This window comes from Nothobranchius furzeri, chromosome 18, assembly GCF_043380555.1.
Source record: "Nothobranchius furzeri strain GRZ-AD chromosome 18, NfurGRZ-RIMD1, whole genome shotgun sequence".
Lineage (NCBI taxonomy): Eukaryota > Metazoa > Chordata > Actinopteri > Cyprinodontiformes > Nothobranchiidae > Nothobranchius > Nothobranchius furzeri.
Window position 1 is genome coordinate 25,944,038 of NC_091758.1, and position 13,372 is coordinate 25,957,409.

General features: G+C 43.3%; 1 protein-coding gene across 2 annotated transcripts in view; it reads right to left on the reverse strand.

Annotated features, from left to right (window-relative positions):
* Positions 1 to 13,372, reverse strand: part of aqr (aquarius intron-binding spliceosomal factor) — a 65,490-nt gene that overhangs the window by 19,559 nt on the left and 32,559 nt on the right. For both annotated transcript variants that reach the window (XM_015969805.3, XM_015969804.3), the window contains exons 27-31: positions 10,126 to 10,335; positions 7,557 to 7,694; positions 7,395 to 7,466; positions 7,052 to 7,239; positions 6,802 to 6,973 (exon numbers count right to left, since the gene is read on the reverse strand). In XM_015969805.3, coding sequence (XP_015825291.3) covers positions 6,802 to 6,973; positions 7,052 to 7,239; positions 7,395 to 7,466; positions 7,557 to 7,694; positions 10,126 to 10,335 — 780 coding nt within the window. The remainder of the gene's footprint in view (positions 1 to 6,801; positions 6,974 to 7,051; positions 7,240 to 7,394; positions 7,467 to 7,556; positions 7,695 to 10,125; positions 10,336 to 13,372) is intronic.

Sequence of the window (13,372 nt, forward strand, 5' to 3'; positions counted from 1 at the left end):
CATTTCCGCGTCCGATTTCCTGTCTTTCCTTCCCCAAAAATGTCGAAATTGACCCGTTTCAGAGGAGTCGCGCGTAGAAAATAGAACCGGCGCGTAAGGGCCGCGACATGCTGCTCCTGAGACGCGGCCGACTCGCGCTGCTGACGGCTCCAGTGGAAAAGGTTCTGTTGACCACAGCGGTTCCTATCAGCAGCTATGACGTGCTGCTGCAGTAACGTGCTGCTGACGGCTCCCGTGGAAAGCCGGGGTTACTGTGTTGTTGTCATCCAAGAAACAATGAATACTCATTTAGAGATTAAAAATTAAATTAAATTAAATAACTCCTCACCCTGTTTCAGAGGGTGAGGAGTGTGATGTGTATTTGCTTAGTCATGTGACAGTGAATATAATCATCTCAGAGGTGTAAATGTGTGTGCATAATAATGTAAATTCAGCTTTAATAATGCTCATTTTATATAAAATCAGCTGATTTTAGAAGCATTAATATCAGTATATCGGTGTCGGCAAATATTGGTTATCGGCCATAACAGTGATATTAATATCAGATATCTGTATCAGCCCAAAAATTTCATATCATTGCATCACTAGTATGATGTGCTATAAAAAGGCACTGTAAAAATACAAAAATCTTGGTTCTTATAAAATGTATACTAACAAGTAAACATACTGTTAATTAACTGAAACAAAATCTTTAGGGCCTAGAAGTAGAATTCTTATTCCCAGTGTTGGTGAATGTAACCGTTAAATCTAATTTACAAATTTTCTAAATATTTTTCAGTCATGTGCATCCCAGCAAGAATATTGCCATTCCAAGTGACATAAAACAGCATGCATTATGCATTCAGTTTCAATTAAACATGGACTGCAGCCTCACATCTTTGCTAGTAATTTATGCAGCTTCATTAACGGTTCCCGTTCCAGCTGCACTGAAATCAACACATCAAAAACAATGACAGCCTTTGTTCCTCTTCCCCGCCGTTACCTGCCACCGACTGGAAGAGATATGTAATAATAAATTACTCTATGGTGCTGAAAAAACTGTTTATTCAACACAATAAATGAGAGTAATGAGTAGCATTATTTAAGTATCACATACAAGCCATGCCACCTTGTTAGTGACAAACTGACAGAGTGGGTTAGTTTCTTTCATTTGTAATTCTGAATTCATTGAAAATGAATTAGGTCACTCCTGTTTTGCGCGCACACACACACACACACACATCTCACACATGCACACACACGCACACACACGTCTCACACATGCACACACACGTACACACGCATGTCTCACACATGCACACACACACACGTCTCACACATGCACACACACGCACACACGCATGTCTCACACATGCACACACACGCACGTCTCACACATACATGTGGAATAATACGAGCAGACATCTGGTTGCCATTTCTTACTTTGCTCACTTTGAGTGAGTGCTTAACTAAATTAGATCTAATGGGGAACATCTTATCCCAACAACTAGGTCAAATTTAACTCACGGGATTCTGGAACTGTAGCCTGAGACAACATAACTGAGAGGATGACAGGATGACACGAGGTGGAAGAGAAGAGTTACACAATGTCATACAGACACAGGACAAGTAAAAGGAGGTATAAATCAAGTCCACCTTTGGGTTCTTTGTGACAGCAGCTGAAGTGAATTGTAAAATATAGATTGTGAAGTAAAGATATTACGACCAGTGATGGGAATAACGCCGTTTAAAATAATGGCGTTACTAACGGCATTCTTTTTTTAGGTAACGGAATAATCTAATTAATTACTTTTCCCACTGTTGCAACTCCGTTACCATAACTGGGGACGGAAGGTTGAGCGTTACTATGTGCTTGTCGAACGTTGAGCAGCAGTGTGAGGCTTTCTGACCACCACACTTCAGCTGCAGCCAGGGAGAGAGAGGTGTCGGTAACGCACTTACAAACACGATGATGATTGGCCGGGTGGGCGGAGACCCTCAGTGCTCTCACTGTCTCAGTCGCTGCATGTTGTAGACCCAACAGAGCAGTGATGGGAAATAACGCCGTTTAAAAATACTGCGTTACTAAAAAAATAATTTTTTTCAATAACAAGCAAACTAATTAATTACTTTCTTCTTTTATCAAAACGTCATTTCTGTTACTGATAAGAAAATGCGTGCGTTAAGCTGCGCGGTGTGTTGAAGCTGTCATCAGCTGATCAGGAGCTAAAGAGGCAGATGTTTTTATCCAGGCGCATCACGGCCGTGAAGAACGAGGAAGACGTGATGAATAGTCTACGGCTGCAGGTGTGGATCTGCAGCCGTGCCCTTCTTAGCGTGACAGCGGGACATCCCGAAGGTCCGCTCACCTGTTCACCGCTCAGACGTCCTGATCTTCTACCTTCCTAGATCATCCAGCTGTAACCTGTTTCTGATCATGTCTTTAGTCCCGCTGTAACTCTGATGCATCAGTCTCAGACGTCATGGAGCTCAGGTGTTATTAGAACTACCTGTGTGTGTTTACCACCCAGCTTCAGCTCTTCTGTGGTTAGGTCTGACCCAAGTTAGTAAATGTAAGTCCTCCATCAGGCTTGTGCCTCTCTTAGTGTCATTTTAAAGGATTTTATTTATTTCTTTAACCGTTACTAGATTATCAGCAACAGAAATGCCACTAAAAACACACAATTATGTGAAGCTGGAAAAATTAAAATGCTGTGCAAAATTACATTCATTTCTGTAATTTAACTAGACTGAGAGACCATTTAAAGGCTCAGGAACCTTTACAGGTGTTTCTATTTGCAATTTTAAATTTTAGCTGATTGGGGTCTTGTTAAATATCACACAGTGAACTTTTAATAGTCAAGATAAGTGTAAGGTTCCTGTTAGTAGTTCCTCCTGTTAAGTGCTTATTTATTTAAATTATTCAGGTTTATAAAAAAACATTTGGACATACATTTTATTATGTTCCAGTCATTAGTCATTAGTCATTTATATTTCACTATAGTAGTAATTTATAGTAAATTAAGTATGTTCAATTAACCAATTTTTCTTGCATTCTTTAATGAAAAAAGTAACTAAGTAGTTATTTTTCTTGGTAATTAGTTACTTTTATAATCTCGTAACTCAGTTACTTTTTTGACAAAGTAATTAGTAACTATAACTAATTACTTTTTAAAAGTAACTTTCCCAACACTGATTACGACTAATCATCAACAGAGGTAATTTTAATGAGAATTTAGATAAATTGTAGTTAATAGGCTGTTTGACAACAACAAAGCACCAGATAAAGCCTAGTTTATACTTCTCCATCAGCAAATTTCAGCTCTCACACACACATACTGACAGGAGACGTTTTCCTTTAATACTTACTCGTTAGTGTGTCGGTATTGTGAAGCAGTTCACTGCCAGGAGGGCAGAGGGTGTAGCATATTTCTGTGTTTACATTGTGTTTATGCATCTAAGAGACTTTTCAACATGGACAAATTTGTCCTCCACTTCTTCATCCAGTCACCACCTCTAAACTCACGTTTCCTGTTATTTCCTGACACAAATAAAACATTTGCATCCTGACCAATCACAGGGTTGCAGTCCTAGACACTGTCAATGGATATTTTAAAATGACGTTGTGTGTCTCCGCAACATCGTAGACCGAGAAGTATGACCTAGGCTTAAGGATTATTATGGAAATTGCTAGCAAATAAGGCAACATTCTGACAGAGCCTTAAATTCAATAGAAACCTGGATTTTGTAAACAATGTGCTCAATGTTGCAGTGTCCAACATGGATGTGGTTGTGATAGCATTTGCTCAGCTGTGAGACGACTGGACGCAACTGCTTCCCTCGTGTGTGTGTGTGTGTGTGTGTGTGTGTGTGTGCGCGCGTGTGTGTGTGTGTGTGTGTGTGTGTGTGTGTGTGTGTGTGTGTAATTCCCTCGAGGAAGTTGAAAATGGCAACAGACAAATGGAGTTGAGGTTCATGTGACCTGCTGCCTTATGAAAGGCACATGGTTTGGACGTAAGAATAAGAAGCAGCATCGGGGACGAGGGGGTGTGATGCTGAATGCAGCCGTAAGATTTTAAGATGCAATGGGATTAGATTTTTAGCCATGAAAACAAAATATAGCTCATGTAACTTTACATTTATTAAAGCATCAGGCATTTTCATGTGTACAATTCAAAATAACAATTCATAGATTTCATATTCTAAAATATAATAGTCAGTAACTGGTATTTTATGCTGGTGTGGTGCAAAATTAAACACCAGCCCCCCGGCTCACACTCTGCCTCCAGGTTTCAGCAATGTCACGATGAAACACAATCTGGCTCCTGGTGTGAAGGGCAAACCCCAGCAGTCTCCGCTGAGCAGCCCGTGTTAGCTGCACACTGAGCTGTGATAATGCAGCATATGGACTGGTGGCTAAAACACGGACACTGAAAAATGTATGACACGCTACACAACAACCAGTTTTGAAGGGTTCACAATTAAGAGTAAACGCTACTTCATGTCGGTGAATTTTAGGAGGACGTCAATGTTTCTCTTTTCAGGAAGTGCAGTGCAGTATGAAATATGACGCGTTTCAGTTGATCTAAAGTTATTTGTTTCTGTGCTGCAGATAATATTACATTGTATGCACATCAATGCAGACAATGTTTGAAACTTGAATAATAGATCTCTGTGTATATGCCGTAGGCTTACAGAGCGTTTCTATTGTCGTTAAAATCACTGAATGAAAATATTGATTTCATTTCTACGATGTATAAAGGGGTTTCCTCCAGGAACAATTGAGAAAGATATCAATGATTATCAGATAGTTTAACAGTTTATTTATGTAGGAATCCTTAAAAAAGGGTTATGTTTTACAGTTGCGTAAAACTCCAGAGCTGTTTGGTGCCACCGCAGCTACTCGCCCTGCGTTGACCTACTAAAAGTCATGTTTCTTGAAAAGCCACATCAGAAACCCCGAAGGAAACACCGGAAGCACTCAGCCTTACACGCTTCAAATCAGTCCGACAAGGAAATCTGGTGTTCACTAAAATCATTAACTAGCAGAGATATTAGAATGATTCATGAATGTCAATCGCTTGCGTGCAAACAGGATGATCTTTTAACTTGCCGTGACTGCTGCCATATTAGGAAATTATTCTTAAAAGTGCTACTATTTCTTCTCAAAAATGCAAAAAGAAACTCCTGATCTTTGTTCCAGCTCTAGAATAAAATGATCTGCAAGAGGAAAGTGCACATAAAAATACAGTTTCAAAAATGAAAAGAGGCAGATAAAAAAAGAAGTGATGCTGGTTGCTTGGCAACAGAAAAAAGCAAGGTCATCAGCAGAATGGATCAGATGAGATCTTTTACACTTTAGAAATATTAGAGAAAGTCAAAGCAGCCAAAGTGAAGCTGGAATTATTAAAGGTATTTCTGCTGAAAACAAGTCGCAGAAACAAAATTCATGCAGGTTTGCCTCTAGGCCTTCTGTTCAACCAAGCCCTTGTTATAAATAGGGATGAGTACCTTTGACATTTGAATCGATCCGGTACTAATTCCCGGTACCTACGAATCGATACCGGTACTTAACGGTACCAATTTTCGATACTTTTGAGTGTTTAATATTTTTAATTCTCTTTTATAATTAAATATATATTTTTCTCAATATATAACCATATTTGATAAATATCACGATAAATAACATACAACTGTTTGCATTTTAACATCGTCCTTGTAGTTTAATAAGCTGATAATTAAACTGAAGCAAACATCTTTACTGTGAACTAAATTTACTGTGTATCTTCATTCCTTTTACCGTCCTTTTTCAATTGATTTTTCCTACTGGGAAGTTAGAATTTCCGAGGAGAAAGCGAACGCACCATTAGCTGATAACAATGGTGGTATAGGAAGCTAACATATCAAGCTAACGTTATCATAAACCGTTTATTTAACTGCTGGAGCAGATTAAAACGATGATGCCTCACACTTAGATCGTTGTCGCTGGTTTCATCTTCACCCGTCACATTTAGTAAAGTGAAGCCAAACTTTAGAGCGCGTTCATTTTCTTCTAGTCGGAATTTCGGAGTTCTGAGGAAAAAGCGAACGCACCATTAGTGAAACGGAAGCTAACAAATCAAGCTAACGTTATCTTAAACATTTTATTTACCTACCGGAGCAGATTAAGATGAGGATGTCTCACTTAGATCGTTGTCGCTGGTTTCATCATCACCCAGTTAGCCATCACATTTAGTGAAGTGGACCCAAGCTTTAGCGTGCGTTCTTTCTACCATGCTGCTCTGTTTACAACTGGCTCGCAGCGAGCGACGACATTACGCTCTTGCGCATGCGCAGCTGTCTAGGCAAGTTCTCGTTGTGAAGGACGGGTACCGAAACGAGGCACCGTTTAAAATGAAGTGAATCGGTGCTTGGTTGGTACTGTGGAATTCAGTCGGTACCTTAAACAGTACTGAATTCGGTACCCATCCCTAGTTATAAATGAACAATACTTCTCAAAGATGTGATGCCTGTGGGAGAATTTCAGAAGCTAGCTCATTAAAAACAGACTTGAAAATTCCAAATCAGTCTTCAGCTCTGTTTAATCGAATTCAGATTTACCTAAAGTACTTATGTATCTGCACTGATACTCATAACTAAAGTATAATTTGTTTATTTTAGCACTTTATTTTGATAGTATTTAGGTTCAAAGTTGCAATTTAAGTCCAAACTGTTGATAAATGGCTACAATAAGTTTAAATTCAAATGTTTACCCAAAACCTTATTTGCTTAAATACTGACTTACATTCGTGTACTTGTGTAGTGAGGTGTTGTATAACTCACCTGGTAAAAGTAAGGGTTGGGTTCAGACTCTCCCACCCCGTTGAAGTCCTCCACATTAACTAGCTGAAAGTCGAACGTCAGACCCGGGTTGGGGACCTGGAACTCAGGAAGTTGCTGGACATGAGGCAGGTTACCGAGGTGTTTGTAGCGCCAGTTGTAAAGGTTACAAAGGCTGTAGGTAAGGGGAGACCATTAAGCCAAGGTAAAAGAGGTTAAGTTAAACCTGTCATGTCCTTCCAGGGAGACCCACCTTGCACGTGCGCGGCCCTGTGCGTCCAAGTCTATGGTGGGCACGCCTAGACGCACAAATCGAGTGAACAGAGACTGCTCCATGTTGGAGTATTTCTGGAAGGCCATGTTCTTGATGACAGGAGGCAGCTGGTGATGGTCTCCAATCATGATCCAACGCTTTAGCCGGCTGAAGCCATCCTCCGGATTCTAAAAATGATGAAAAAAATGCAAACAACGAAAAACATTTTGCTAAACAGGTACACACAATATACAGTCAATGCTAATTAAACAAGCAGTTTGAAATGTTAACAACAAAACCGGTGTTTGCCAAAAAGTTCAAACTTGTGATCTAAAAGCTTTACCTGAAGCAGGAGAGGGATGAAAGTCTCAATCTCAAGAATCTGTGCCGCTTCTTCCATCAGGATGTTGTCATACTAATAAAAAACAAGCAATCTGGTTTACAGATTTGAGCTGGAATGAATAGATGTACCATTGTCATGGGTTTGTGGCTAAGACAAGTCCACCTTAAATCCTAGCTCCACCAGGTCATGACGTTTGAGAGCAGCGTGGGTGCAGGTCATGGCGATGATTTTGGCCTCCTTCACCAGCAGATACTTGGATCGGTCCAGTCCGCTCCTCAGCAGCTCAAAGGCTCTAAACTCCTTGGGGTGGGGGGAGAAGGAGGAAGAAAGGGTGAGGATCTGAGCAATCATAGTCATTTTTTAATTTGTTTTGGTCACTGTTGCTCATGGGGAAATTTTAATGGCAATGTGTCAAAGTGATGAACGATCGCTACGACCCAATGACGGATAACGTAACACAAATACCAGACTTCAATAATCAGAGAGACAGCAATTACATCACGGAGCCTTTAAGTGGCTCATCATTAATCTAAGTACTCTGATATTTCAAACTGACACTAATAGTTACCCCTAAATCGCCTCAGAGGAAAAACAAAGACCTTCAGCAATGTTTGGATACACAAAGGACCAACAGCTCACTCTGCCAATTGCTCGCCTAAAATCATGATTTTTATTCCAAACAAGCAGAATACCCAAAAATAAACAAACACGCATTCAGTCAGGAACTGATATATAAGCCTCTGTGCCCTCTGACATGACGGGACTACCACAATCAGTCAAACTAAATATTTAAGAGTGGGTAAGTGAAAATAACATGCAATCTGCCTGCTGCATGATGCACGACAAATGCATTTAATGCTTTAATCATTATTTGTTTCCGATATGGTATGAAAACAAGCGTAAAGTCAGCAGACATCTGATTTTAAAACTAAACATTAACTAAACTGTGCTTTACTGAGTCACAAGTGAGTTTGTAGCTTTACAATGCTTCCCCAAACTTCATCCTTCAGCATATTAATCACATGGTTTGACTAAGATTTCTGTGGGGGATAATTAGCTGCCACACTAGCTGCACAGACAGAGATTAAGAGAGGAAGGGTGAACTAGACTCGGACAGCACTCGGGTTTAAATATTTAATGTGTTACTATTTTAGCATTAATATTAAATCAATCAAAACATGCAATATTGATTAGATCCATTTTAAACCCCCGTGGCCTCAGAATGTACTGAAAAGGAAAAAACTCACCAACACTGACACGAGAAGCAAAAAAATAAATAAAATAAAAAGAAAAACAACAAACTGAAGATGAAACAAAAGATTTTTTACTGGATCTGCAGAAGAGGCTACATTTATACACGCAGGTCTTAAATGTACTCGGTGCCTCCATCTGACTGGCTGGCAATATATTCTTAGACTATTCCTATGACAGCTTATTCAAAACTGCTTTTCCATTTGAAAGGTAGACAGATCAGCAAGCGCAGCAGGAAGTTGCTTTTGCTACCTTGCACCACGTACAGCAACATCCCTTAAATGGGTGAGCAGACCACTGCAGCATGGGTGAGGCTGAGGGAGGAGGGAGGAGGTGCTGTGATGCAGCGATACAGAGGCCAGCCAGATAAATCAAGGTCGCCACACATGTCGAGATATTACCTCTAGCCAATAACTTTCTTTATTGCTTTTTGGGGACCTTCTCAGTGTTCACATGAATCAAAAATGTTTTTATTATCCTTACAGGCATAGCTGATGGACTGAGGAGGAATCACACATATTCAGGTGCGTGCCTGTAAGTGTGAATTGGTGTGAAAATGAATGTGGAGAAAGGAGAGGAAAAAGCAGAGGAGCCTGAGCCTTGATATTTTAATGTGATGCTAATTTTTTTCTAAACAGGTGATGAAACACTACTGTTTTTTATTTTACTGTAAAAGGGACATATATTACCTTTTTTACAAGTTACAATAGGTCTATGGTCGACAAAAAAACATATTTATAAAGTTATTTTACTAAATCCCTCTCACATAAAGCCTTTTCAGCCGTTTTATTCTTTACATTTTAAGAACCTAACATAATGAGTCGATTCAGGGCTCTGTCACTTTAAGAAAACAAGCCAGAGCTGGCCACGGCCATCCATCACCCCACCAGCCTGCTATAAGCTGAGAAGCTCCGATATCCGGGAGGAGGGGCTCTGAGCAGAGCCACTGCTCCACCAACAGGAGCTGCTCTACTCTAGGTGAGAGGTGGTTCTTTGCTAATTTCCCCGTTAGCGATGTCACAAATGGGAACTTTGTGAAACTGCTTATGTTTAGGCATAGAATTGCTCAAACCTAACCCTGACAGTGGCAGCAGACCCACATGGCAGCACCAAAGCATGCAAAAGGTGAGTTTTGCATATTATGTCCCTTTTAATTAAATATTAGCGGATGTAAAAAAATTTCACATAACAATTAGAAAATTCTACATTGTCTTAACAGACACAAAGAATCCACTATTTTTGTAAAAGTGTGGTGGCCAGGAAACTTGAGAGAAAGTGCAAACATCTGGACACACAGCTGACTTGTACTTAAGAGAGAAGAATCCACAGCAGCAGGCAAAAAAACATCTTCCATACCTGAGCTAAATGAATTAGGTTTGTCCCAGTTTCCACTACCTTACACTCAAGTAGCCTGATTGCATCCCACCGAGTGTTGCTCAGCAATGACTAATGGTTTTAGTCTGCCTGGTGACTTGCTCACCTCCAGTTGTGTAAATATTTTCTTAATGTGGCGATAGCAGCCCTCTGCAATGTCCATGTCCTCCTCATAGGCTCGGCCCTTGAACACAGGCTGGGGTGCGTTTGAGAAGTACTTGTGGAAGGGGAAATGTGCAGCGACAGCCTCCACCTCCACCGTCTTGCCCTGTTTAGGCTTGACTTTGCTTATGTACTCCTCCCAGCGAGACATCACCTGTAGGGGGAAATGAAAACTTTCATTAATGACTTTTTGAAGGAGATTAATCTTTATGCCATCCTTCAAATAGTAACAAACTTTTGGAGAGTGTACATTTGCCTAATCTTGTGTTTTATTCAATAACTATTTAGTGCAACAGAAAAAACACAACTAAACAAATGAGAGTAATAATAATAATGCACTGAACTTATATAGCACTTTTCTAGACACCCAAAGACGCTTTCACACTCTCTCACATTCACACACTGCTAGTGATGGTAAGCTACTTGTAGCCACAGCCGCCCTGGGGAGGTCTGACAGAGGCGAGGCTGCCATTTGGCGCCGTCGGCCCCTTTGACCACCACTAACACAGGCAAGTTGGGTGAAGTGTCTTGCCCAAGGACACAACAGCAGGATACCCCTGGCGGGAGCTGGAATCGAACCCATGACCCTCCGATCATGAGGCAACCTGCTCTACTTCCTGAGCTACTGCTGCCCCAAAGTAGCTCAGTAGCTAATTCAACAAAGCGACGGGGCACCCTGCTTCTTTAAATATCCTTTGTTTTAATCATCTTAATACAATTACTGAGATGTATGAAGATTTAGCATTACTGCGCTAAAGGATTAGAATCAGAATTCTGATTCTGAATCTGATTCTAAAGGATTTGCTTCAATTTACTATTGAGATTTCAACAAACAAAAGAGAAAAAAAAAACAAAAAAAAAACAACAAAATAGTCCAGGTTTGTCCATGCTAACGTCTTAAAATTAGGGATGTGAATCTTAAAGCAATTCACTATTTGATTCGATTCAGATTCTTGGGGTGCCGATTCGATTCAGAATCTTCGTCGTTCTTCGTCTTCCTCCGCTTATCCGGGTCCGGGTCGCGGGGGCAGCATCCCAATTGGGGAGCTCCAGGCCGTCCTCTCCCCGGCCTTGTCCACCAGCTCCTCCGGCAGGACCCCAAGGCGTTCCTGGACCAGATTGGAGATGTAACCTCTCCAACGTGTCCTGGGTCGACCCGGGGGCCTTCTGCCGGCAGGACATGCCCGAAACACCTCCCCGGGGAGGCGTCCAGGAGGCATCCTGACCAGATGCCCAAACCACCTCAACTGGCTCCTTTCGATCCGGAGGAGCAGCGGTTCTACTCCGAGTCCCTCCCGAATGTCCGAGCTCCTCACCCTATCTCTAAGGCTGAGCCCGGCCACCCTACGGAGGAAACTCATTTCGGCCGCTTGTATCCGCGATCTCGTTCTTTCGGTCAATACCCAAAGCTCATGACCATAGGTGAGGATTGGGACGTAGATCGACCGGTAAATCGAGAGCCTGGCTTTCTGGCTCAGCTCCCTCTTCCCCACGACAGATCGGCTCTGCGTCCGCATCACTGCAGACGCCGAACCAATCCGCCTGTCGATCTCCCGATCCCTCCTACCCTCACTCGTGAACAAGACCCCGAGATACTTAAACTCCTCCACTTGAGGTAGGACCTCTCCCCCGACCCGGAGGTGGCAAGCCACCCTTTTCCGGTCGAGAACCATGGTCTCAGATTTGGAGGTGCTGATCCTCATCCCAGCCGCTTCACATTCGGCCGCGAACCTACCCAGCAAGAGCTGAAGGTCAGAGCTGGATGAAGCTAGGAGGACCACATCATCCGCAAAAAGCAGAGACGAGATTCTCCTGCCACCAAACTCGACACACTCCACACCACGGCTGCGTCTAGAAATTCTGTCCATAAAAGTGATGAACAGAACCGGTGACAAAGGGCAGCCCTGGCAGAGTCCAACCCTCACTGGGAACAGGTCCGACTTACTACCGGCTATGCGGACCAAACTCACGCTCCTCTGGTAAAGGGACTGAATGGCCCTTAACAGAAAGCCACCCACCCCATACTCCTGGAGCGTCCCCCACAGGGTGCCCCTGGGGACACGGTCATAAGCCTTCTCCAAATCCACAAAGCACATGTGGATTGGTTGGGCAAACTCCCATGCCCCCTCCATCACCCTTGCAAGGGTATAGAGCTGGTCCACAGTTCCACGGCCAGGACGAAAACCACATTGCTCCTCCTCTATCTGAGATTCAACTATCGATCGGACCCTCCTCTCCAGTACCTTGGAGTAGACCTTTCCAGGGAGGCTGAGGAGTGTGATCCCCCTATAGTTGGAACACACCCTCAGGTAACCCTTCTTAAAGATGGGGACCACCACCCCAGTCTGCCACTCCCTAGGAACTTCCCCCGATGACCACGCAATGTTGTAGAGACGTGTCAACCATGACAGCCCTACAACATCCATAGCCTTGAGATACCCAGGACGAACCTCATCCGCCCCCGGGGCTCCGCCGCTGTGTAGTTGTTTGACTACCTCAGCAACTTCTGCCCCCGAGATCGGACAGTCCATCCCCAGGCCTCCCAGCTCTGGTTCCTCCTCGGAATGCGCATTGGTGGGATTGAGGAGCTCCTCAAAGTATTCCTTCCACCGTCCGACTATAGCCTCAGTTGACGTCAGCAGCTCCCCATCCCCACTGTAAACAGTGTGAGCGAGTTGCTGCCTTCCTCTCCTGAGGCGCCGGACAGTTTGCCAGAACCTCTTTGGAGCCGATCGATAGTCTTTCTCCATGGCCTCACCAAACTCCTCCCACGCCCGAGATTTTGCCTCGGCAACTGCCACTGCTGCACCCCGCTTGGCTATCCGGTACCTGTCTGCTGCCTCCGGAGACCCACAGACCAGCCACGCCCTGTAGGCCTCCTTCTTCAGCCTGACGGCTCCCCGAACCTCTGGTGTCCACCAGCGGGTACGGGGGTTGCCACCACGACTGGCACCAGCCACCTTACGACCACAGCTAGCAACAGCCGCCTCGACAATCGCAGAGTGGAACAAGGCCCACTCGGACTCAATGTCCCCCACTGCTCTCGGGACGTGGTCAAAGCTCTGCCGGAGGTGGGAGTTGAAGACCGTCTTGACAGGTTCTTCTGCCAGGCGTTCCCAGCAGACCCTCACTAAGCGTTTGGGTCTGCCAGGTCTACGCGGCATGTTCCCTTGCCATCTGATCCAACTCAC